This window comes from Thermobia domestica, unplaced genomic scaffold (assembly GCF_964235325.1).
Source record: "Thermobia domestica unplaced genomic scaffold, izTheDome1.hap1.1 HAP1_SCAFFOLD_686, whole genome shotgun sequence".
Lineage (NCBI taxonomy): Eukaryota > Metazoa > Arthropoda > Insecta > Zygentoma > Lepismatidae > Thermobia > Thermobia domestica.
The window spans coordinates 31,596-58,566 of NW_027656396.1; the positions used below are offsets into that span (position 1 = coordinate 31,596).

At 33.2% G+C, this 26,971-nt stretch overlaps 1 protein-coding gene across 1 annotated transcript in view; it reads right to left on the minus strand.

Moving 5' to 3' along the window:
- The window catches only part of LOC145677193 (pancreatic lipase-related protein 2-like), an 81,570-nt gene that overhangs the window by 22,254 nt on the left and 32,345 nt on the right, over positions 1-26,971 (minus strand). Inside the window, exon 2 of the mRNA XM_081747810.1 lies at positions 1,361-1,518. Within this exon, the coding sequence (XP_081603936.1) occupies positions 1,361-1,518 (158 nt within the window). The remainder of the gene's footprint in view (positions 1-1,360; positions 1,519-26,971) is intronic.

A 26,971-nucleotide genomic window follows, 5' to 3' on the forward strand; every position in this document is an offset into this window, starting at 1 on the left:
TATTATTATTATTATTATTATTGAATGATTTAATAAGGACGAATAATAAATAATTTTCTTAATTTTATTGAGTGAGAGTGAATGGCGAATGTGGTGTTCTTTTGCATTTTTCTGTAAACAATATACGGTAATAAACAGGTTTTAAAAGCGTCTATTTTTAAAAGAGGATTTTCTTTGACAGACTGCAAACTACTACATCATCGTAATTAATGACAAAAAATATTTTTAAAAAAGAAAAAAAGAAATGCACTTTTTAACATGTCTTGAGATTTACTTATTACGGTCAACTATCAGTGTTGACAGACTGTTTTTCAACAGAACTTTCACTAAACAATTTTCTCGAGGCTTTCTGCGCCGCCAACTACTACAAGTAACACAGTGATCGGAAGACACACAAGCATGATGCTATACTCAATTACCTGCATGATATGATTACTTTCTCGTAACGTAAGAAAATAGAATAAAAGAAATTAGAGATTTTTTAAAGTGTTTTTTTTTTTTTTTTACACACCTTTATGGAAATTTGTCTTGTTTTTTCGTGCTAAGAATCGAAGGAACTTTTCGCATATTTTAACTTTTGTGAAATATTAGATTACGGTTACAAGCAAAATAATCACATTTTTTGTCTCTACGATGAATTAAAACATTTCATTACTCCCGCTTGTACGCATATAAAATTTTTCTTCTTGGCCTTCCCAATGGTCTTCTTCCTATGGATTTTCCAATAGTTATAACGACGTCTATAGTCTTGTAAAATGTGTATACATTGAAATGATGTCCGAAATCAGAAGTTTCGATTTATATATCCATATTGAGTTCTCGTTGTGGTCGATCATTCTTCTATGTTGTTACATAACCATTAAAATGGAGTACACAATTCAATAGCGTGTGTTTATTGTGAACAGTTATTTGGTTTACCAATTCTGTTATCTTCGCCGAAGGCGCTTGCTGGTGTATGGTGTTCTTTGATTGATTAGAGTGGGGAATAATGGGATGTAAGTAGTGTGACTATTTGCCATAGGTAAATTTGACAGTGTGTTTGAGTTATGCTTCACTTCTAATTATAGGCTACAGTTAGGGTTGCAAATACTTATATTATCTAATATAATTGAAGTAAACAGACCATAAGGGTAAACACATAAAAATGTTTTGTACGTAACTACACAAAATGACTCCTGTCATTATGAATTGAAGCAATAACCTCATTCTAAACGCTGAATTATATCTACACATGCGAACTGTGGTAAATAACTCTTTCCTAACAGGAAAGCGCACTCTCTTTGCTACAGTTCGCTGCGCTGCTGTGACGTATTTTACGTACTTCCGTTTTAGTAAGGCACAGCAACATTTTATTACTTACTTGACAGTTATTTTCGTTCCTCCGTGTGTAAAGACAATACTGTGGATTTATTTTTTCTGGTGCCTCTGGGAAAAGATTCACTGGTCGAGTAATGGACGTCCAAGGGGGACCCACATAGTAACAACCATAAATTCCATAGCATTTCGTCAGCGCTATCACTAAAACAAATAAAGAAAAAAATAGGTCAATTATTTCTTTCTGTTGCTTGGTTTTTAAATTCAGTCATTAATTAGCAAAGTTTTAATATTATATATATATATATATATATATATGTAATGTACACTAATATATATATGATCGCGTGTCAACAATTAATAAATTATGAACACATCAAGCACAACCAGAAATGATTTATAATTTTGTTGACGTAGTGTAGTGTACTATAAGTTAAAAAAAAAAAACTATATACAAACAATTACACAGGATAATAACACAGTGAAGTATAATAAGGGTATCTTAATAATAAGTTGGAATATAAGAACAAATAGCTGACGGCTCTTGGACGTAACTATGATTAAAATTTATTGCTTCAAGCTAAAGGGTGAATGCTTCAGAGAGCGTAATACAATAATATATTATGTATGCTTTCTTCCCTTACTTTGTAGCAATTATTATTATTATTATTATTATTATTTACTGATTTGACTTCACAAGCGCCGCCACTGAAATTTAATTTATTTATATACGAGATTCGTTCACGCCAACAGACAAATAAAAAGACGAAATACGTAATTATCAGTGAGGAACGATTATTTTCAGTGAAATATTCTTCACAGTACACCATTCTTTGTCACTGATAAACCAATGAGTTAATACAAACAGAATAAGTCTAAACCACTGTAGGAGAACACGTCCAGACATTCCATACTCGATCTCTGATTCCGGTATGTAAAGATGGACTTGTCTCAGAGGAAACTATATAAGGCGTTCCGAATAGTAAGAGAACACAACAAATCTGATCGCACGGGAATTATATATGATGTATTCGAGTACGTAATAATGCCAAATTGCTATGTGACAGCCAGTTTTTGGACCTATCTAGGTATATGTATAGTTTGCAGAAGGCGTTCCTCTTTCCATTAGCAAATACAGTTTCAAATTAAATGATGAATTATTTTGATCGTCCTTACTACTTAACCCGCCTCAGTTCTAGAAACAACTAGTTTTGTGGGTCTTGACCCGCCTGTTCTAGGGACGACTGACCTTGAGTCTTTACTACAACAAAGTATCTACGAAATGCTATTAGATAAATATCAACTGCTTCCAGATTTTTGGTTTTCTTGTACGCCAAAAATCTGGCTACTCAGTTATAATTCTAGTGCACTCAAATTTCTGCACTGTATGAAAGGCCTTGAAATCAGCTAGGCTTATTAATTCATTTAACAGCAAATTTATTAGCCAGATGTTTGAGCCAGCTTACGGATGGAAATTTACGACATCATTTTACGGACCGAAATTGCAAACCGAAAATTACGTCAGTGTATGGTCACCTTTAAGGAGTTTACTTTGGAAGATTACTATACATTTTTTGTTGTTACGTAGTTACAAATAAGTAGCAGTGTCGTGTGTACACCACGTGAAGGAGTTTGGTTTGTATAGCGTGATATTTTCTCAATATTGAAACCGGAAGCGGTAGACGATTTCTACCACTTCTGGCTTTAGTAGATCTTCATTAATAATGGATTAAATATATTCTTGGGAACGCTTAACTGAATGCAGAAGGTCACTCCTCGCTATTACTTTTGTTACTCTACAGTGATCAACATTTAAAACCGGAAGTGGTTGACTTATACCACTTCCGGTTTGAATAGAAGATAGATTTATCTATTCTTAGAACGCTACAGAGATTGTAAAAGAAAACTCTTCTCACTTATCTCTCCGTACAGACCAGAAGTAAGCGCTCTACCACTGAACCAGCGTGTCCTATTTCTTGGTATAAAAGAACCTGAATTACATAGTGGTTGACTAATTGCTTGCAGATTCACAAAGCCACAATTGAAACCATATAATACTCAGTAAGTATTTTCTTACACGTTCTTTTCATTATGCACTCTTCTCAGTGATAGAAAATACACAGAGTGGTTTTATATTTATTATGATGAATAATGAGTCACTTTGATGATATGAAAAGAAAATGGAGATAATTTTCTTTCCAGAGGTCGGGTATTATCAAATGATTGCGCACATGCAGCTTTATATGAATCAACTTGTTTTGATGGAAAGAAGCGTTTGGGACATTAATTGGACATTTCTAGTGGAAAGTACATTAGGTACTGTTTACCGGAAGGTGTTGACCGGATATACCTGGCCCTCAAAAACTAAATTATTCCGAAGAAAATGGTTCTGAAGTTAGACTCATAATTGAACTTGTTAGAATAATAATAATAATAATAATAATAATAATAATAATAATAATAATAATAATAATAATAATAATAATAATAATAATAATAAAGTTACCTTGTAAACAACATTATATTAATACAAAGCTCGAATATCAACTTTATTGAAAGCCAAATAAGAAAATTAGCCGAAAAGTATTCAACATTAATTACGTGTAATATGATATCTGTCTTTGAAAACTCGCAAGTTCGTGGCTAAGCGGTTAACACACACGCCTTTGGCGTGCGAGACCCAGGTTCAATTCCCCGAAGGAGCTCGATTCCCGGATGTTAAGCTGTAGGTCTACGTCTCATACAGCCTCACTGCTGAAAGGGACGCTAATCTCACAATCAAATCAAAAAGTAGCAAGTAATTAATCTAATGTTGTGTACATTACATAACTTACAAAATAAAAAGATCATTCTAAGAGGTAGCTTAATCCAATTTACATGTTACGTAATACAGTAGGTCAGCACTTCGTATTATATGTTGATATTCACCTTTGATCTTTGCGCTCAAAAATAAAACAAATAAGGACATGTCTTTGACACATACTAACACGCTTAGTGTTATCAGAGTATTTTAACTTCTTTAATTCACGAACAAGTTTTGTAGTAAATAACATTCTCTTTAAAAGCACTGAGAAATGACAGCTAAAAGACAAAATTTGTGCCAAACACCCTAAATAGACTGGAAAAGCAAGCACAAATCTCTGAATGGTGCACAGAATGGCAATTTAACATTAACCCAAATAAAATTCAACTACCGTTAATTATCCTATAGAAAAGGGTTTAATTCGAGGTTAATTTAAATCAGTACAATATACACTGGCGCAAATCCCGGGGGGATGAGGGGGACGTCCCCTCCAATCTTGGAACTGGAGGGAATGTTCCCTCAATAATACGATTTGAAAAGTGCTTTTTGGGGATAAGTGTGATGATTTGTGTCCGACTGCCACAAAAGAAAGTGAGATGAAATTGATTTGTTTTGGCTTGTCCGTTTCACCTTAATGATGTAAAGGTTTGAAACTTGATTACATTAAATTTGTCATTAATTATTGTTAGTCTATTTCCAACTATTTGTTTAATTCCCATAATGTTACTAAGTCTCATCATTTTCCACAAATAAGAGTATTGTTGCGTCATACATAATTGATTTTCTTCATAGTTTTGGGGAAGTCATTATTTATATTATAAAACAATTGTCCTAAAGTTTTAACGTTGAATATTGTGGATGCTAAGTAGAAACAACATACCGTAAGACGGGGTTACCTTGCACCAGATGTAAGGCATTTTAAAGAAAATCGCATGTAACTTACAAACGTAATGATTTAGAACACTGTATATAATAGCTAGATATATAAGGAAAACATTCACGCAAATGCGTTAGTAAACATTTAATATGACCATGGTTATTGAAATATAAGCTTTGGTACAAAGTTACTCCGTAGGTGAGGATACTTCGCATCGCATGTATGTTCAACGTAAGAACATAATGTTTCTGTTCAATATTTCCCTCCAGTGTTTGAACATTTCACTTCCTACACAAAACTGCACGCAGTCTAGAAATATCGATATTAGAATGATGGTATCGGTACTTAGTACGAATTACCGATATTTATAAAGAAAATTATGTCTGTATTTTCTGGTAACTGCACAGGAATTACATTCTGATAGTTTATCATATATCCCACAAAAATGCCAACTCAGGAACAGAAAAAATCCCCGTGAATCGATTTGCCTTGGTTGCTCTTTATGTCCAAGAATATAATCTCAACCGTAATCAGTGGAAGATTTACTGGGTTTGGGGCTTTCAGTCTGAAGCCCACCCAAATATCAGCATCCTGCAAGCATGTGTGGTACGTTAAACAAAGGGTTTCATTTAATTGGATTTTAACAGTTTTACTTCGGTAGCTGATTTAGTGCGCTGATGCACAGCGCCGAAACTGGGCACTTTTCCAAGGGGAGCAAGTATTAATATTTAAACATCCCTAGAAAAAAAATATGAAGTTGGGTCCCCTAGGAATATATGAAATATTAAATTTGCCCCCTAGTATTTTAAACCTCAATAAAAGCTTTTCTTACTTCTAGGGGTCCCAGTTCGCGTATTACCGAAGGTGGGCTTAGATTAAGTTTTGTTTCTTCGTAAGAGAATATATTTTGTTCTGATGATAGGTCCCCAGCAGCTCCTTAAATTATTTTCAGTTTTTTTTAAAAATGGTATTGTGAAGCATGGAATGGTGTGCCTACAAGTTAAATTGAGGGAACAGTATTTAACACAACTTAAAGCCTTAAGAAATATATGTTGTTTCTTGGGGCCTAATAGATGTTTCATTGAAATGGGCCCAGATTACATTTTTGTTTCACTTAAAAGATTTTTTTCAGATGTGATATATCTATTCCATGATTCATTTTTACATTAATGTTTATATCTTATCACGTGAGGTAAGATAATAATAATAATAATAATAATAATAATAATAATAATAATAATAATAATAATAATAATAATAATAATAATAATAATAGGACTTTGTCCCTTTTATTTGGAACTTAGTTCAACTAGAAACAATAGGCGGTAAGAGAATAAAGAAAAAAGATAGGCGTATCAAATAAGAAATATTAAGTCGTGTTGGGAAGAACTGTATATTCCATCCGAACTCATTTTGAGCTGTAAAAACTAGTTTAAGCTAGTCATTGAATCTATAAGTCACCAATAGAATCCCAAGACTTTTTGAGTATATATGAACAATTGTTAACTCGTAAGATAAAAGTTATCACATACTTTTATTCTTTCAGTGTGATTTCTTCTTGTTTGTTTCCACCGAAATGAGATTTAAAAAAAAAAAAAAAAAAAAAAGTTCAACAAGATTATTTAGGAAGTAGGATGGACATTTTGTACTAGGAGGTCAACATAGAGCAACGCCCAATTTCTTTCCGTCTGTTTGTGGCTTTCTCTTTCAGATAGAAATGTGACCTTCCGTGAACTAGGTCTCAGATGACCCCCCTATGCACGTGCTTGGCATCTAAACTAACTCTAGCAGGCAGCAGCTCTTGTCTTCACTTCCCACGAAAAGGATTGTCTTCTAGATATTGTTAAGTCTTTGTAAAAGAGTACATTTACTTTCTTTACAGGCAGAAAAATAGTTCTTCTCATGATTCATCATGTATTTCCTTTTTTTCTCCCTCTATTTTCACGGAAGAAAGGTGCTCTTTCTGAATTCTGGAAGTTATTTGGAACATGTTCTAGGTCATTACACGTGAATCAAGGACAGAAAGGCTTTTTTTTCTCTTTTTTTTTTTAAGGAACATCTGCCTCCAAGTTACGTTAAACCATCTTTTTAAAGCCTCTCTCATCATGTGTCCGCTCACAGGCGTGTACTAATAAATTTACACTACTTAGATTTGTGAATGTCCATTAAGTTTGAACTGACTATCATTTATTAAAGCGAGTGGCTAGACTCTGCTCTCTTCAATAAATCAAAGACTGGGGTAAATTGGACCATGCTAAACCAAAGTCATGCTATAGTTAAGATAATCTAACAAATTTATCTAGTGAGAAGCTAGATTAATAAATGAAAAGTTCAGTAAATACAGTTTGCTAAACTTTACTTACAAAATCTACTTGTTTAGTGTGCGAGCATGGTGAATAGAATCTCGGTTCGTAATTGGGAAATTCTAGACTCGAACAATGCAGCCGACCATCTTGAAATAAGTTTTCTCCAAAATATCTAGCTATAGCCTTCCTTCTCAGAACAGAAAAATGGTACCAGTTACTAACCAATTTTCTTAAAATGTCCCTTTAATTTCCAATATTAAATGTTCACATAACGTTATAACGGATTTGTGATTATGAATATATATAAAGCATCTTATATTTTATAGACTGAAATAATGATGTCTTCATTTCCTTTCCCTTACCATGGTGATCGCCATGTTTTTTCTATGCGAACGCGTGACGCTAATGGTGTACTTTAAAGTCTAGTACAAACGAAGACAATGGCTGTAAATTTATTTGTAATTATAAAATGTTCTAACGACTAATAAAGTTGGTGGGAAAGAGTACAGATTTAGAACATGGAAGCCTGCGCTTAAGAAACTTACCAGTAAAATTAAGAAAATTAAAAAAAAAAAGAAATAGTAACATATAAGGAACTTATTTCTATAAGCGTGGGAGACCCGGGTTCGATTCCCGGCGGGAGCTCATGTAGTTCGGATTCCACGTTAATCAGTAGGTCCACGTCTCATATAGCCTTGCTGCTGAAAGGGACGTTAAACTCAAAACCAACTCAACTCAATTATTTCTACAAGCGCCACTTCTCTAAGTGATAAGGTAGAAATCGTATAATTAATATAAGAACCATTACCATGTAATCCGCCATAAGAAGCAATTACTACAATATAAACTGCCGGCACAAGGAAAATTGCAAATCTTTATATTATATTATATATATATATATATATATATATATATATATATATATATATATATATATATATATATATATATATATTACACGATTTTTGTTTAGAGAAAATAATCTAGAATAATGTTAATTCTGTTGGGATATTCACACTTTTAATGCCTACTCTTTATAATGGGAGGGGGCGCGGTGGCTCAGTGGTAGAGCGTTCACCTCCGGTGCTTGGGGACCCTGGTTCGATCCCAGCTCGCGCCGTGTGGACTTTGTGGTGGACAAACACCGTGCTCGTGGGTTTTCTCGGGGTTCTCCCGTTTCCTCCCACTTTCTTCATTCCACCATTTGACTCATTTCTCATTATCACCGTCTCCTTTAGCCTAACCGGCATAACCGTGGGACGTTAAACGTAAAGATTTCATTTCATTTTCTTTATAATGGGAGGGAGTGCACAATAAAAATGTCCACAATATTACATAAGAAAAAGCTAGCCTTTAGGAATATTCAATCCAGACCATCAGTGGACATAAATAAGATCTCTTCTTATATTCTCTATCAATTATTAAAAAAAAAAAAGCATTTAGGAAAGGTACAATGACACATCCAATTATGAATGGTTCAGCATATGTTTTAAGCTACTGATAAACAGTAATCCTGTTCACAATTGCAATGGTGTATCTATATCATACTGATATTATTAAATCAAAAAATTTCCAGAATTATTTAAAGTTAATATTTGAATATGAACAAGGTGAGTACACTTTAAGGTTTAATTTAACCTGGAAATGGAAAAATTCTCAAAACATACGAGATCAAAAGGAAAATTTTACTAGACGTGTGAACTTGTTGATTTCAATTTCAATGCTTGTCATGCACGTAGAAGGATTTTAACATATTTCTTGCCTAACTACCTGTTTTATCTTCTTTTCAGTTTTAATGATTAGAAATACTAAACAAGAAACTTGTTTCTTTCACTCTAATGTTTGCAATTACGAAATATTTTATCACTGTATTTTCGCTTTGCATATAGGTTCTTTAGATATCTAGGCTACGTATTTAGAAAATAAAATGGCAAGCGCCATGACAACTAGAAAGATTGTGGTGTAACATTATTTCTGTTCATATTTGTGATAAATTGAATATACAAAGTATCTTATATTCTGTTACAGTGACAATGAATTGTGTATAGAAATATGTATGAGAAGGATCCTGCATTATTGTTACGATTAACCTATTCTAGCCTATTTTATTCAATTTAGATTGCATCCTATTATTTACCATTTGAAAGAACAGAAAAGAACAATCAAGTGTTCGAAAAAAAAAAAAAAACAATGTCCCTTAATATATACGTAATCATTGCAAGTGTATAGAGGTGAGATTTCTCCATCCAGGGCAGAGAAGAAACTTTAATATTGAGTCCGTTGTATGATAATACTACTATACATTTAGATTTATTCGCCATCCAAAAGAATAAGACAATCTACAACTACGATTAAACAGATTTATAAATCAATTTTGATATATTTTTTCTGAGATCTAAATTTCACCAAAATATCTTGACATGTTATAAAGAATTCACAAAATTGATACATCATGCCCTTCATGTTAGATTTTTCTCCACAATGATGCTTTCCACGAAATCAACCGTTAATCTGTTGCGTTAATTGGTTCACTATGTATCATCATTGAGAAAGAAAGAACAACTTTTCTGTTCCTGTTAGGTGAGGGTATAACAAAAAATAAGTAGCTGTTGGAAATATTGCCAACCTACTTCTTACTGATTTTAAGGACCATAAGAGATGGCAAACAGTTAACAGCGATGCAACTATTAAAAAGTTGTATTTTACTCATGTTAGCAATTTAGACCAACTAATGAATTCGCATATACGGAAAGAAAATAAAAATATTTTTTTTGTTTTGCTAGAAAACTTTTTTAAAATAAATAAATTTTTAAAAAGTAGGTTGTTTCAAACAACTACTAGTAACCGTTATCAAGAATAAAGTTACAGCACTGTTGCTTCGTACCTTTCCATTTGTCATCGAAATACGTTATATAACTTTTAGGCAGAAAGGGAGCGACAATATATTGGTTTACAATGGATAAAATGATAGTTCCATTTCACTTAGCTCATCAAATTGAACCCCAGCATTTCTTTTACCAAAGTGAGCAATAAAATCCCACAAACAACTAACTCTCTTCCTACTTAACATTTTTTTTACACGCAGTTTCATTTTTGATTAAGATGAAAATCCGAGTTAAAACTACGATTCAAGTGATTCATTTTCCAAAGTTCGAGAATCAACTATCAACATTATGTCTCGCATTCAACAAGATCTAATTACATTTTCTTTTATGTTGATAAAGAAATATGCTATGATTAAACGGATAGATAACTTCAAAGAGCACGAGACATTTTGTTATAAATTTTTATTAGTTATAATTGTGTACGTGTGTATGAATATGGACTATAATGTATGCCAAATACATTAATATGTCATAACCTTTGGACTTTAAAACAATGATAATTACGTCTGCGTTTTCGTCTTCGAAGCTAAAGAACTTTGATATTGACGTAAAAATTTTGATCTTTTAACTTTCTTCTGTTTTTCCGGTTATAAAATGGACGTTGTCGAAAAAAAACAACCATTATCATTTTAAAGAACAAAATATAAACTAAGAGGTCATGAACTATTATACTCGAAAAGTTCTTCTACAGTTTCAAGGTTGTCACATGCATTAGTTTATCACTGAAAATGTGGTCTTGGCTTCGGATGTTCTTTGTAGCAATATGACTTTGAATTCCTAGAATCTGAGTGTTCACTCTTATTCAACTATCTTTAAAGTGCTATTATTCAGTTATGATTCGAGGTAACCCGGATGGGGATGATATGCTATCGATCCTTTAAGGCGATCTTTTTTTTTTTTTTTTTTCGATTCCTTTAGTCTATGTGGCTTTCTCACGCTGGTGACAACTTTCAATGCCAAGTTTGCCATACTTTGTAACCAAACTACGTATTCAAATAGAAATGTTACAGAAAGAAATCTGAAACTGTTCTGACTATAGTTTACTGTACTATATTGATGAATGAAAAATCTAAAGATGTATCCATTGCCTATAAAGCAAGCAACAGTGCCAAGCGTGTACAACACGTGAATAAATTTGGTTTGTTAGTGACATTTCTATAATTAGTATTGAAGCTAGAATTAATAATATTTTCCACTACTTTTGGTTTTAGTAGAGAGATTAGAATGTAGATGGAATATATTCTTGTATGTTACCCCTGTCATGTAAGCAACCAACATTGTTATCAAAGCATGAAGTGTTGCCTAATCTATTAGGGTCTGTTAAGTGTATCCCCTTGCCTCCTAGGGGTGTCTTTCAACCATAATATTTCCTTTCCAGATTGTAAGTCATTTATATACTATATTTGATTGAAATCGCTCCAGGCGTTCCAGAGTTATGCTCGAATGTACTAGGAGATTTTATGTAAAACATTATTTACGCTATTCTTTAAAAAAATAGTAAATATTTAAACAAAAATCAAGCAAATAACCTATCCTACGAAGTAAAAGTTTCTGGTGTTCTTATTGATTGTCATGTAATACTACCGTGAATAACGAGATGGTATCAAATCATCCTCAGTGTAACTTCTTTGCATATTCTCTCTCTTATTATATTAAAAATACAAAACCAGAAAACAAACTTTGCCCTCTCCTGCGAAAAATCCCGTGGATTTTTTAAAATTAAGTCAGGAAAACCGAATGTATACTAGTGCGTACTGGATAGGTGGCTGCTTATGAAAATGTTTTCTAACTCAAATAATCCAATGAAAAATATATCATTCATCTTCCATCAGTTCCTTAAGATTTGTGATCGTCTCATCACCATTTCATTTTGTCTGCAGTCGATAACGATTTCAAGCTGATTATACCTACGATGTTCTCACTAGCGTACATTAGGTTTTCTTGAATTAAAGATACAGCTGTTAAATCTTTGAACCGACGAATTCATATCAATGTGCATTTCATTATGTCTTACAATTGACTAATAGAAACAAAAGATTTCACCATAGTATTTCTCGTAAAATTCTAGCTTAATTTGATATATTACGTGACCCCTTCCTACATAAAGACATCGAACGAGATATAAGATATCCCACTTCAAGATGGCGGTCATGATAAGCATATCTTACTTCCTTCCGATGTCTGTTAATGTGTTTTTGTTTTTCATCCCTTTACTCGTTTTACAAATAAAATGAAATTTTCAAACTTGAAACACAGTGCTATGGCTTTTTCTGATCAATTAGGTTTCTGGCCACTGCAGCCGTCTTTATGGACGGAAGCACTTGAAATTTTGTATAAGCTCGTTTCTTAATATTCCACACTTCTCTGCCAAGTTTGGTCAAGAAACTAGATTTCGACAGCGATGTTTACTTGTAAGAGAAGGAAACTATGAAATACTCGTACATAACCTTCTTGAAAAATTGCGAGGCACAAGGGTGAAATAATGTATTTTAAAATTCATTCACTGTCTGCATTTCCATTTGAGTTATTTCTCTGAAAAACAATAGCGTCTATAAGGAATGAACAGGGTGAGCGTTCTCACCAGAACATGTTGCAGATGGAAAAACGTTATAAAGGAAAATGGGACCCGTCCATGATGAGAGATTACTTTTAGTTCCTCCTGAAAGAAGACTAAACAACATAGAAACGGGAATTTGTTTTGAAACTATCTTTGTCGTTAATCATTTTTCTTAATCAAGCTTATAAGTAAACATGGAGGGTGTACCAGGCATAAACTGACAAACTTATCATGTGAGTCCAGGATCTCAATACAAGGATTTTTTTTCCTGCGACTTTGATCAGAAACGCTTAATTACGGATAAAGAGTTAATTAAAAGTAATTACTGGAATTGGTCTTTCCTCTTACCCTTTTATTATCTCTGTCTCTGTAATAAGCGTTTTCGATCAAAGTTGCGGATTTTTTCTGTGTATTGAGGTTTTGAACACATGCGAAGTTTGTCGGCTTTTCCAGAACATTCTGTATATGAATACTTAATAACGGTATACACATAAGTCTGTAAATGATGTGTTTGCAATGTTTAGTATCACATACATGTATTTTTTCATTGAAACTTAGAATTTATCTTCATAAACACCTTTTATTTTAGATCTCAAAATACATTCATTCCTGTCAGCAGTTAATCATCATCATTATCACAACAGAAAATGGTAGGTTGATACGAAAAAATTGACTGCGTTTTCGTTTTTATGGCGTTTAATTTAGTAAGATTGCATTGTTTTATCTTTGCACAATTTTGAAAGTTGAAAATTGTAGATATCAGAGCTACAAAGTTTATTACTGAAACCATATGTAAAAACTCGAGACTATGTACACCACGCGCACGCGCTAACCACTAGACCCGGGCCCCCACAAAATGCTTCCAATCGGGCCCCGCACCACCTAAGGCCGGCCCTGGACTACATGGTAGAGAAACTTAACGACATTAAAGACATATTTAGAAAGCTTCGAAATATGGTGTTGGAGGAAGATGAAGATAAAATGGACGGAAAGAGTAACAAACTGAGACGTTTTAAAACGAGTAGGAGAGAAGAGGACGATTTTAGCTAGCATCTTTCGTTGGAAGTCCAGTTGGATTGGGCACATTTTGCCAAGAAGTTGTCTTCTTCGTACCGTCATAAATGGATAGATGGAAGAAAAGCGAGGACTAGAAAGAATTCAAATGATCGATGATTTTAAAAATAGAAGATAATATTGATAGAAATGAAATGAAATGAAATTTTTGAGTTTTACGTCCCACGGTTATGCCGGTTAGGCTAAAGGAGACTGTGATGATTAGTGATTAATGAAATGGTGGAATGAAGAAAGTGGGATGAAACCGGAGAACCCCGAGAAAACCCACGAACGCGGTGTTTGTCCACCACAAGGTTCACTTGGTGGGGTCTGGGATCGGAATTAGTCCCAGAAGCGACAGTTCTATAAGCGACAGGAACTGTTATCTGTCCTATGAGCGACCGATTCATTTACATTGAGATGATGGAAGATGATATGATTCCATCTCGTAAAATATGTTTGCCTCTGGCGTTATTAGCGCCCGAACAACCTTGGTATGAAATATGTACGTGCCAGTGATACTGTTCGTCAAATATATTTTTCCTCTACTGTGAGTGCAAATAAAACTTATTTTGAGTTAGACTTGACATAACACATATCAAATAACTTTAACGAGACAACAAGGATATTTCCATGAAAAGTATATTCCTATGTAATTATTGAAAATCCAGTTGTAATATTCCTTTTCTTCAAAAGCTCTGTTTTCTGTATTTAATTTGATTCAAATCTAATCACACACTAAGCACAGTAATATATTTTATTTTGAAAAACTTAAACGTGTAACAGTTTCGCCAGCTATCTACTTTTTAGACTTCCTAAGACTCTATGAATAAAATGAAAAAAAAAAATGTCAATGATAAAAGACAGCTTTTGAGATCCCTCACATCTGATTGGCTACTCTCAACCAATCCCACCAATTACAATGCAGTTCACTCTAAACAATCCAAAAGGTAAACAAACTCTTTAAACTACCTTCCTCCCTATTGTAAGCTACTAAAACGTAAACTAATTGCTTAATTTGCCTTCCCTCCCTTGTTTTGACTTATACATAAAAGCTTGTCGTGTAGCAATCTGAAATAATCTCTTATAATTAGACGAACTGTTAAGTCCTGCGAGAAATTTGTAACTTGTGTAATAATTTCTTCAAATATATCGTATTTTAGATTTCTTTGATATCCTCAAGTGGTGAACACCTTTTCTCCATGGGCACCCGATGGGAAGGCAGGGGTCGCCCCCCTGGCTCACAAAAATGTATACGTAATATAGCAAACCACGTATATTAAATACCAGATATACCAGACGTAATACAACAACCATGGAGATGCCCCTCCCTAGAAAATTTTCTTCGGGCGCCCCTACCTCTTTCTGATTTCTTTCTTATGCCATAAACATATTCAATCTAAACTTATGCTCCGTATCATTTTAACATGAAATTTTTAATTATATTAGAATCATAGAAAAAGGCGGAGCTGCTCTAAATGTATTTAGTTAGTTTTCCCCTTGATAGAGACAATATATTCATAGAAATTAATTCAAAAATATAATATTAGGAAAAACGTATAAAAGATTGTTAATGTAATGAGAGCATTCTCACGTATTAAATTCAGGTAGAGCGAAATTTTTCATAGTACATTTTGTTAGGTTCTAAATCACATTAGCATGAAACAAGTTGAAGAAGGGAGAACCTTATCTTCTTCCATTATCTTAGTATGAACGAATCGGTGACTCATAGAGCAGTTAACAGATCGAATCGGTCGCTCATAGGACAGTTAACAGTTCCTGTCGCTAATAGGACTGTCGCAAGTGGGAAGACACCCTGGGATCGAACCCGAGACCCCAAGCACCAGAGGTGAACATTCTACCACTGAGCCACCGCGGCCCCTTAAATATTGATACAGTTAAAAGAGAAAGTCGAAGATCTAGAAACGTGGAAGAAACATTTCCAGGCCCGAACCTAAAATAAATGCAGAATACTTAGTAACATTTCTGTTTTCGAATGTAAAGTTCTGTCGTTTGTAGCTCAGGAGATCCTTGTGTGCGGAGAAACTCTTCTGAATATCAACGGAAACCAATGGTTCATATTTTGTAAGTATACATAAAGGAAATTCAGTTGAAATTGCAAAGGTTTCTACATCCATATTGTTTCTCAAATTTAATTCAAATTTCGCTTTCGCAAATCTGTCAAGATTGTCCCTCAAACTTGTCAGCTTCCTCATTGCTCCTCCTGTTCCATACTTTCTTCTTCCAACCTCTGAATTACATCATGCAAGTAATTGTAGTCACGCACTGAGAGAAGTTTCAACTTAGACCTTCGTCAGTGAGCAATTATCGGACATGCTTGATGGCTGCTGTGACTGTTGAATCTAGGGCACGTGTGACTCCTTTGATTTTGTCGGTTTTCGCACAAGGAAACTGTGCATCCAGGTACCTCCCCCACACCTGATTATAACAAAGAATTGTGATAGTCGAGTTCAGTGACTTTGTAAATCTGAAGTTCGCCGCCCAATTTTGCTATCACTTTTCATTGCTGTAAAGCTCTCGTTACAAAATAAGACTTGAAATTTAACGTAACTGCTCAAATAGGGCGTAAATAATTCATTTTCATTTAAAAACCATAAGAAAAATTAAGGATAAAGATGCTGAAGAATGAAAGAGATGAAAAAAGGGGAAAAAACTGTAAATCTTAGGAAAAAGATGCATCAAATTGTGCCCAATTTGCTTTATTTCATACCACGAAATACAAACCTTGAACTCTGGATATTAAAAACAGTTGCATTTTGGAAAGGTGCTGCATCTTAAAATCCGCTCTCTAGTTGATAACAAATGTTGATAAATGTTATTTAGAAACATTATTACATGAATGGCACTCATTCTAGCTTTGAACTTAAATATTGTAAGTAACACGTATTATTAACAATGTTACCCCCGCTGTAAACCCTTTACTGAGAAATTCATTATCTTGTTAAAGGAGAAAAAATAACATTTACTCAGCACTCTCTCCAAAGAAAAATTTTAGCTACGTTAATATAGTAGAAACGACAAAATCGCGTCCCTTATTTCTCAGTAAAGAAGAGCATAATCATTGTCTTTAGCAACGAGGTTACGTTAATGATACTCAAGTCTTCACGTCATCATGTAATTAAGATAGTCTGCAACAACGCGATGTGTGTATCCAGTGTTCACCAGATAGAGGGGGGGGGGAGTTTAAAGACTGTCGTATGATCCAACTGCACAAATGAATATTTTGTGCAGACACAGGAAACACGTAATTGCGTTACTAACTTTCCAGACAGTAATTTTGTTTAATGCGATGGATGTAAAATGACTGTCTTTGTGTCCCCCCCCCCCCCCTACAATCTCCAATCTTCGCATTCTATCACATACTGCTTTGGTTTTCGGTTTTCCCCTTTTGTGACCTTAGGGTATCAATTTCTTCCCGCTATCTTTTCTTCGTCTCAGTTGCAAAATAATCATTTCTTTTTATTCTTTTTCTTTTTGGTTTCTAATACACCCCCCACGCTTCTCTTCTAACTAATGTAATAGAAGGTTGCATTGTTGCAACATTTACATCTTCAATTTTATGAGACGGAAAGAGTATGGGAAAAAATATACATAGGGCAACATTGCTGTGCTACTGACTTCTGACGTTTTTTTCATACAGAGTATTGCAAACAACAGCTTCAAACCGAACTTAAGAGAGCTGATTTTGTTTCTATTAAGGTAGAGTGCTTCCCTCTGGTGCATGGGGTCCCTAGTTCGATCAGGGCTACCAACTTTTTCTAACTAGCCCACCCGTACATTCAGAGCTTGAATCCTCCAAATTCAATTTCGCTAAATTAGAACCTTATTTCAGTTAAACCTATGTAATTTTTTTTTTATCTATGTTGCATGGGGCTAGACAATTACTATTCGACTTATACAAAGTTGTCAGTCTAATTGTATTTTACTTTGATATTCTAATCATTATAGGGTAGGCAAATTTATTTTGCTAAATGATAACAATAATGATAGAATTGCTGCTTTTAATCAATAAAAGAAAACCAGTTTTAAAATTATTAGTTCACCCGTACATTTCGAATTGGAACTCGTATCTGCGTTGATAAAACCATACAATACTAGTGAAACCTGTACAGTTGGCAGCTGTGGATTCGATCCCAGGTCAAGTAAGCATGTGGTGGACAGCATCGTGTTCGTGAGGTTTCTCGGTATACTCCCGTTTACTCCCACATTCTCATTCCACTCATTGTTCCATCATTCACTTGCCTCAATCATCCGTCTCCCTTAGCCTAAAGGTTATCGTCATGGGACGTTCAACTGAAAGATTTCATGCTTTGTTTCTAATAGAAGTCGCAAAATAATATTTAGAAGCTAGGAATATGTTGAAAATTTAGATCTTTGTGTAAAGAGGTATTATTTCGAAAAGTGTTAACAAATATTATTGGCGTTCAGCATAGACTTTATTTTCTCCCTCAACCATTTCTATAGGGAATTATTTTTCTGCTTTCTTTGAGATCCTTCGTGATTAAGCTGATAGCGTAAGCACCTTTGGCGTAGGAGACCCGGGTTCGATTCCCGGCGAGAGTTCATGTAGTTCAGATTCTACGTTAAGTTGTAAATCCACGTCTTATATAGCCTCCCTGCTGAAAGGGGCGCTAAACTGAAATGAAATGAAAACTTTGAGTTTTACGTCCCACGGTTATGCCGGTTAGGCTAAAGGAGACGGTGATGATGAGTAATGAATGAAATGGTGGAATGAAGAAAGTGGGAGGAAACGGGAGAACCCCGAGAAAACCCACGCACACGGTGTTTGTCCACCACAAAGTTCACTTGGCGGGGGCTGGGATCGAACCCGGGACCCCAAGCACCAGAGGTGAACGCTCTACCACTGAGCCACCGCGGCCCGGGCGCTAAACTGAAAAATCAAATATACTTTCTTTGAAATGAATCGAAATTGTAATGGTGCGATTTTTTTAATGATTTCTTCTCAACTCTAGTTAAATGCCCGCTGCTTTGCTCAAATGAATTATACTTAGGTATATAAATCTAATAGATATTACCAAAATTAAATTTGATTACATTAAATATTAAAATTACATATAATAAAATTTAATTTTCACGAAGTGAGGAATACAAATTAAATAAAGAAGAAATCAGTAAAATTTATAATACAAAATTCCAATTAATTTCAAATAGAACACAAAAGTAATTCTCCATAGAAATCAATGGAATAAAAAGCAAAGAGAAAACGTATATAATTCTATTAAATGTTAAAACAAAGGTAAAGAAAACATACGAAATAGAAAAAACGGTACGGGCCATCGCACTAACCTTTCTAACTCCAATCCGTTAAACTAAAATCATGTTGTGCTGCAGTTATTAATGAAATATTTTCTTGTGAAACATGAATAAAATTCTAAGACGTTCTAGTAACACTTCACCGTAAGGATAACTACCCTAGTAGATTTTTACTACGTAAGAAATAACTTGTCATATGATAGGGTTATGAAATAATACAACCTCATGAAAGGTATTTTACAAACTTATTTAAAAAGAACTCAGAGTAAACTACCCCTTAGAGATATTCTTATACACAATAATAATAATAATAATAATAATAATAATAATAATAATAATAATAATAATAATAATAATAATAATAATAATAAAACATTTATGTATGAAATATGAACAAAATTGTCTGTGTCGTTTTTGCGATTTTTGAAAATTGAAGCGAAAAGGGGGTTGCAATTATTATAATAAGATGTCATATGTTGGAATCTCTTAAGGTCAGAGACGTGAAATTTGGTACCTTGAGTTTATTTAAAATAATAAAATATGTGTGTGTCTCTGTGTTGTTTGGTATCTGTTCTAGGAAGGGAGGGGTAGAAAGAAGAGATTTGCTGTTACAATTATTATATCATATCTCAAATTCCTTTAAAGGTTAGAGGCATGAAATTTGGTAATTGAACTTTTCATTTAAAATAATAAAACGCGTTTTTTAATTATTTTTTTTATATAGAACACTTGGAGAGGAAGACATTTGCCAGTTGTAAGTTACATAAATTCACTCAAGTGGAAATTGATTTTACTAGAATTTTAACAGCAGAATTTGCTAACTTATTTTCCCAAAATTCCACAGAGACACTATAAAATTCATATAGAAGGAATAAAAAGAGAAAACTAAAGAAGAAAGAAAAATGAAAAAAGGAAAAACAAAGCAACGCAGATATTCCTTATTTGTAGTTTAGAAGAGAGTATCCCTTCACAATATACATGTGATGGGTTCTTTGGGTAGCAACTTAAATGCCACTAACCTACGCATATTGTACAATAATTTAATAATTTGGAAATTTTCCAAAAGCCTATCATGTAGAAATAATATATATATATATATATATATATATATATATATATATATATATATATATATATATATATATATATATATATATATATATATGCATGCATGTAATACATAGTATACAAATGTAAAGATTGATTTTATTTATTATTATTTTAAAATTTAATTTCACTCTATAAACAAAAAGAAAGAGCACCAGGATACTATACAGCCCCCTATGGACAACTTTACTTTTAAATGTTGACCCTTTGTGTTGCCCTTTAAGATTAAGTTTTCAATGTTATTCTGATCAACGCAGATTTAGTTGTACTTTGGAATTTGGACTAAAAGTTTATATATCGTAGGATTATCAAATTGCTCTGTACTTTCTTTATTTCTGAAAAAGAAAAGTATTTAAAATTTTATCTATTGTGAATTTTATAGACGCAGTTCTTGACGTCATTGATATTTCATCGTCAAAACATACACTTAATAGGAGTCACTTTTTTCTCAATAAGTATAGAGTGAAAGGAGAGACCTTAGACATAATTCTTAGTATTTTTCCATATCAATTTATTATAATCATTAAATGGTTATCGAGATTGAAAGTTATCAAGATCCATTAAGAATTTTATGTCCGTCTCTATGAATCAGAAATATGATGCATTTCTTCACATTAAACTATTTGTACTCAACAACTAAGTTCTCTACAGAATAGTATTTGTATTATATTTGAATCTTAACGTGTGTTAACTGAAAAATCTTTGGGAGAAAAGGTTTTTTAGGCAAACCGAGGAAATGTGCGAAAATTGCAATATCTATTGGGGAAGTGATTAGTATTCAAAGTAATCCTGATTGGAGTGATATAGCAAGGACACAATCCACTAGAAAACTTTTGTTTATGCGGCTACAAATCTTTAGGTTCCTTCAAGTCATAGATTCAGATAGTTATATTCTTCTTAGTAGAGCCTAGACTTATATGCACTATAAATTGCAAATATGCACCAGAAAGCCTATATATATATATATATATATATATATATATATATATATATATATATATATGTGCTATAAATAAAATAATATGATCTTATACAAACGCATATTTATTGTATATTCACTTCTTCACAATATTTACTCGGTGAAGAATGCATTTCAACAGCACAGTATTAAGGGATTTTCAAAGTTTACTAGTGTCAAACTTCGTCTATTATTTGTTAAAATAAGTTTCCAGTCCGAAACTAATCTTTCAACATCAACTCAAGTAATTAGATAATATTTGTACAGTCAGCGACAAAGTTATTTCCGTTTGGAGAAATTAGTTTCGTAAATAACTTCAAAATGGAAGGACAGTTTGAGTACAGTTTTTAGTAAATTAAAAAGAATGTAATTGTCTGTACGTTCCAGCCATACCACCGATATTCCCAAAATAAATTTTACCAAACGGAAAGAATTTTTGTCGCCGAATGTACAATGGTAAAGTTTGAAACATTCATCTGGTGAATATCTGATGATCCAATATATATACCGGTTGATTGGCATGATCCGTCCCAATCCTGGATTTAAACGAAGAACCAACCTTATTCACTGTAAGAAATTGTTTTCCTTAATAAAGTTCGAATGGCTCGTACGGCGATGCACCTTGTGTTTCCAGACGCTTACAAGAATCTCGAAAAAAAAAAGTGCATGAATTAAATAAAATCTTGATAGACAGTATCATTTTCTAATGACACCGTGCTCGTGGGTTTTCTCGGGGTTCTCCCGTTTCCTCCCACTTTCTTCATTCCACCATTTCACTTATCTCTCATTATCACCGTCTCCTTTAGCCTCACCGGCATAACCGTGGGACGTAAAACTCAAAGATTTCATTTCATTTTCATTTTCTAATGATCGGAAAGCGTATTCTAGAGGGTAGCAAAAATACTCTCTTTTAATGGAGGTTCAATACACACGAAACTATTGATTCAGGGAAGAATGTTAACATGATGTGAAATTTCAAATATATGGATAAACATGCGAATAGTGTTACAATATGCTCTAACATTCAAAATACACATTTGAATATATGAATTTTTTAAAAAAATAATCGGACTATACTTATTAGATATAAAGGAAATTAGCTGAATCGAACAGAAAACCATTCAGAAAGTGTTGGAAACATTATGAGGAAAAAGGATATTTGAAATATTTACTTTAAAAAGAAGAATATAAGCTAGTTGCGATGAGAAGAGCATTTGAGAATAAATGCTGCTCGGAGAGAAGTGATAGAAAATATGTGAAGCAAGAAAGAAGAAAGGATCACGATGATTAAGAATACAGTATAACTTTACGTCAGTAAGAAGAGATTAGTGAAGTATTCTACTGAATGGAGGTTTGCCAAGTTGCTGAAAATAATTTGTTAGCGTTAAAGAATAGTTATCAATAATAATAATAATAATAATAATAATAATAATAATAATAATAATAATAATAATAATAATAATAATAATAATAATCTTAATAAACTTCGTACATAGAGTTTTCAGGCGTCATATTATATATATATACAGGACTGTCCTGTATTTTACAATCAATTTTCCTATCCTGTACGTAGATTGCCTAGGGCGCTCATTTGTCTTGCATTTGCTTATTACTACTAGCAGTTCAAATTTTTAAGCCACATTAAACAGGCTACGCTTGCTTCATAGAAGAACTGTAATATTACATATTCCGATTATTCATTTATCTTGACCCATCTTCATCTTAAAGTCCCAATGCTGAAACCGATAGTTGAAAAAAAGAGTGAAGGATCATCATCCCCCACGGTCCTTACACTCTTCCAGCATTCAACTGTATGGGGCAGACGTGAAACACTTCTAATATTAATAAAAAAGAAAAAAGACCTATAATTTCATGCGGGATAAAAATTAAAATCTCTAATGATTTTATAGTATGATTATGACTATATTATATGAGAGTTAAATGTATTTTAAATGCCAAAATAACTTGTATATTTAGAAGTTTGTTTTCAGTTTGTTTGCTTTTAAAAATTTGAAAACACGTGACCTATATTTACAGTAAAGAAATATGGCAACTATATTCCTTCCCTCATTAGAAAATTGTGCAACAATAACTGTCTTTTTTACCTATTTACTAAACAACTAAATAGTGATCGAAAAGCCCATATATTATGAACTTTGAACGTTAAAGTAGTAAACGCATGGAAGCAGTATTAAACATGAAATATTTAACAAAAGAAACAAAAAGTTTTTAAGGGAAAATTAGCCACCCCCCCCTTTTCTCTAAAAAGATTGAACACTCAACATTACGGAGTACAATTTGATATTTTGGACTCAGATAAAAGATATACAGTAAAGAAAGATTCACATTAGTTTAATTCACTTCAGTTTATCAATAAAAGTGCAAGGTTGTTTAAACAAAGGCCGGTGAGTTCTTTTTTAAGCGAGAAAGACTCGAATTGATCGAGATTCTTAACACTGAGTGAAGCGGGTCTTTAATTCAGCGCTTTGAGAATAGCAAATGTATATTGAGTATTGAAATTCTGAACTATGTACTATTTACAATTGGACTTATGCCAATTCAATGTTAACCTTTCGAGTTTGTTCTCACTACATATCTAGTACATAGTTATGAGTAAATTCATGTCAAGTGGTCCAAACATGTTGCTCAACAACTTTTTAAAAAATGTAAAATTGTCTGTGCAGATTTTTTTTAACCATGTTGTTAGTTCAAAACAAACATTAGTTTAATTGTAGTGCTTGTAGGTTTCGAGGGATAGCTATATTTGTTTTCAAAAATGCATCACTTTGTGGTGTCGGAATGAGTTACCAAATCTGAAGCTTTTCAAGTCCTCCTTGTCTATGTGGAATAAAGGAAACAAAATGTTCAGCAGACTATAAGCTACAAAATTGTATATTAGCTTCTAGCTTCTGTTATTCAAGGAATATGAAAGGGTGTAACTGAAGTTGAAAAAAAAAATTGTCATTGACGAAAAAAAAAAAAAAAAAAGGTCTCGAATTTAGCAGATAACTTTTGCAAGAAAAGTGATCAGAAAATTTATCTTTTCTGGATTAAGATCAATTCCGATCTTAATTTCTGATGTATATACAGTAAACTATCATTTATCCGTATTCTACATATGCTTTTTGTACGATATAACTTTGTGTTTATGAAAATGTTACAATCAAATCTGAAACTCATATACGGATAGATGCTATGGAGATAAATTGCGTATTTTTATCAGGTCCCCCATAAGAGAGATCTACCTGTGAAATGTACAATTTTTTTTTTCATTTTTCTGACTGTTCACAAAATCCTACAAAATGAGGCACATCAAAGAGCTGAAACTTTGTGCACGAACACATCTAGACCAATATCTGAGACCTTAATACAGAAAGATACACTTTCTGACCATTTCCGCTCTTGCAAAAATCATACGCTAATTCGGGCCATTTTTTTAAACCTCAATTTCACAGTTCCATATTTCTTGAATAACGGGAGCTAATACACAGTTTTGTAGCTTATGATTTCCTGAACATTTTGGTTTTTGTTTCACATCAATCGGAAAATGAGGACCCGAAAAACTTCAGATTCGGTAACTCCTTCCGATCACAAAAGGTTTTACTCTGCTAATAAACATGTTTAAAGGTGTACATTGGATAACAATTCGTCCATATGTAATCCCGATTCATATTTTATTCCGAAGCTAATGATTTTTTTTTAATGTATAACACTGAACGAAATCTTCAATATTTGTCTACTGGTTGTGAAAAATTCGAAACAACTGAAACCAGTGTTTCACCTTGTGAAGTTGAAAAAAATAAATTGTTAATCACAATTGCCACGCTCCGGAGGAAAAAAAAAATCTGGAAGAAAGCCTGACTGAAATAACGATTATAAAATACTAAATAAAAAAAAAATTGGCACAGGTTAAGAATAACGAGATTATGTTATTTGCCATGGAAAGGTAACATAATTAGTTCAATCTACTAACTAAAACTAATGCGAGTAACTTGTTTATTCAAGACATGTGCGCTAATAAAAGAAAAAGCAATCTGTAATGTACTTGAACGCATGGGTAACACATATATAGTATGTCTGACAACATATAAACAAATAAAAACCAGTCTGATACACACACACACACACACACGAGCAACCACACATAGTCACTTAGAAGAAAGAACAGGGCGTGAATGAAGTATCAATGTGTCCCCCGTAGCCATGTGGAACAAGTTAGGAAGGACACAACTACTTTCTTCACAAGGGATCCTCATTTGAAGAACATTATTTTGCAAATGAAATTAGCTTTCACCATTTTGTTGTCCAATCAAGAGAATGAGGAAGCACTTAAGGTAAACGAGCTTCCATGTGGGAAGGAAACGATGTAGATCAGTGATACACATTACGAACGCGTGTATGTCTATCTGTTTGACCTTGACAAATATGTTAATGGATGGATGGGTTGAAGTTTAGAATTTTTCAGCATTAAGGCTACATGAGACGTGGACCTAGAGTTTAAAATTGAGTCCGAATCACTGCGATGAGTTCAAATTTTAGGGCTTCTTTACCAGGAATCAAACCCCAGACTAAAGGCGCGCAGGCTAGCCATTAGACCAGCAGAAAGAGCTCGAGAAATATGTTGTAATTTTACGTTAAAATTTTACATCTAAGTTTTACAGATTTTAAAGTTTTTTTTTTTCCTTTCGCATTGAAATTTGAAAAAAGTTGTGGAAAATTTGAAAATATAGTATATATGTTTTACACTACTCGCCGAATTTCGAAAAATACTGTATATTATATTATTATTATTATTATTATTATTATTATTATTATTATTATTATTATTATTATTATTATTATTTATAACGAAATTATCCAACAAGTGTGTCGTGATATGCTGGACGTTCAGTAAAGTGTGTCGTCAGTCAAAAAAAAGGTTGAGAACCACTGCAATAGATATCTGTTTTAGAATATGACATTCGTTACAAAAACAGAAATAAAAGCCTGAAGTCCTTTCAGCCTCACTGCGAAGAGAAGAAAAATTTAGAGCACGCTGAAATATTGTTGACACAATCAATACGTTGTGATAAGCAAATGTTCTATTTTGTTTTAATTTCTTATTTAAAAAGCCGGATTGTTTATCTTAACTAGCTTTAACCAGAACGTAAATAAAAGAAGATTCGAGAGCACTTAACTAATGCTAAGTAATGTTTGCAGTGTATTCATCATACTTATTTGGGAATGTGGAAAAAGACCGATTAATAATTTACACTTCTTTCGAGAGTTAAAATATTGTGTGGTACATATATATAGGGTGGTAGGTAACTCCACCGACAAACTTTGGGAGGTGATTCCTTATATGAAATGAAAGAAAAAAAAGTTCTAATAAACATGGGACGAAAAACGTCTCCTTTCAGAGTTATGAACCGCCTAAAATTCGAAAATTCACGTTAGAAACTACAGGACCGATCCGAAGCAGTTTAAGGAATTACAAAGGAACTAGTGTGCGAACTATCTAAATATCCAAATCCATGTTTTACCATCCTCCGTTATCGGCGAAACGAACTGTAAAAAGGAAATTGAGGTTTAATGATGATCCTTTAGGTGCTAATAACACGTTCGTTTCGCCGATAACGGAGGATGGTAAAACATGGATATTTAGATAGTTCGCATACTAGTTCCTTTGTAATTCCTTAAACCGCTTCGGATCGGTCCTGTAGTTTCTAAGGCAGAGAGTTTCGAAACGTGAATTTTCGAATTTTCGGCGGTTCATAACTGAAAGGAGACGTTTTTCGTCCCATGTTTATTAGAACTTTTTTCTTTCATTTCATATA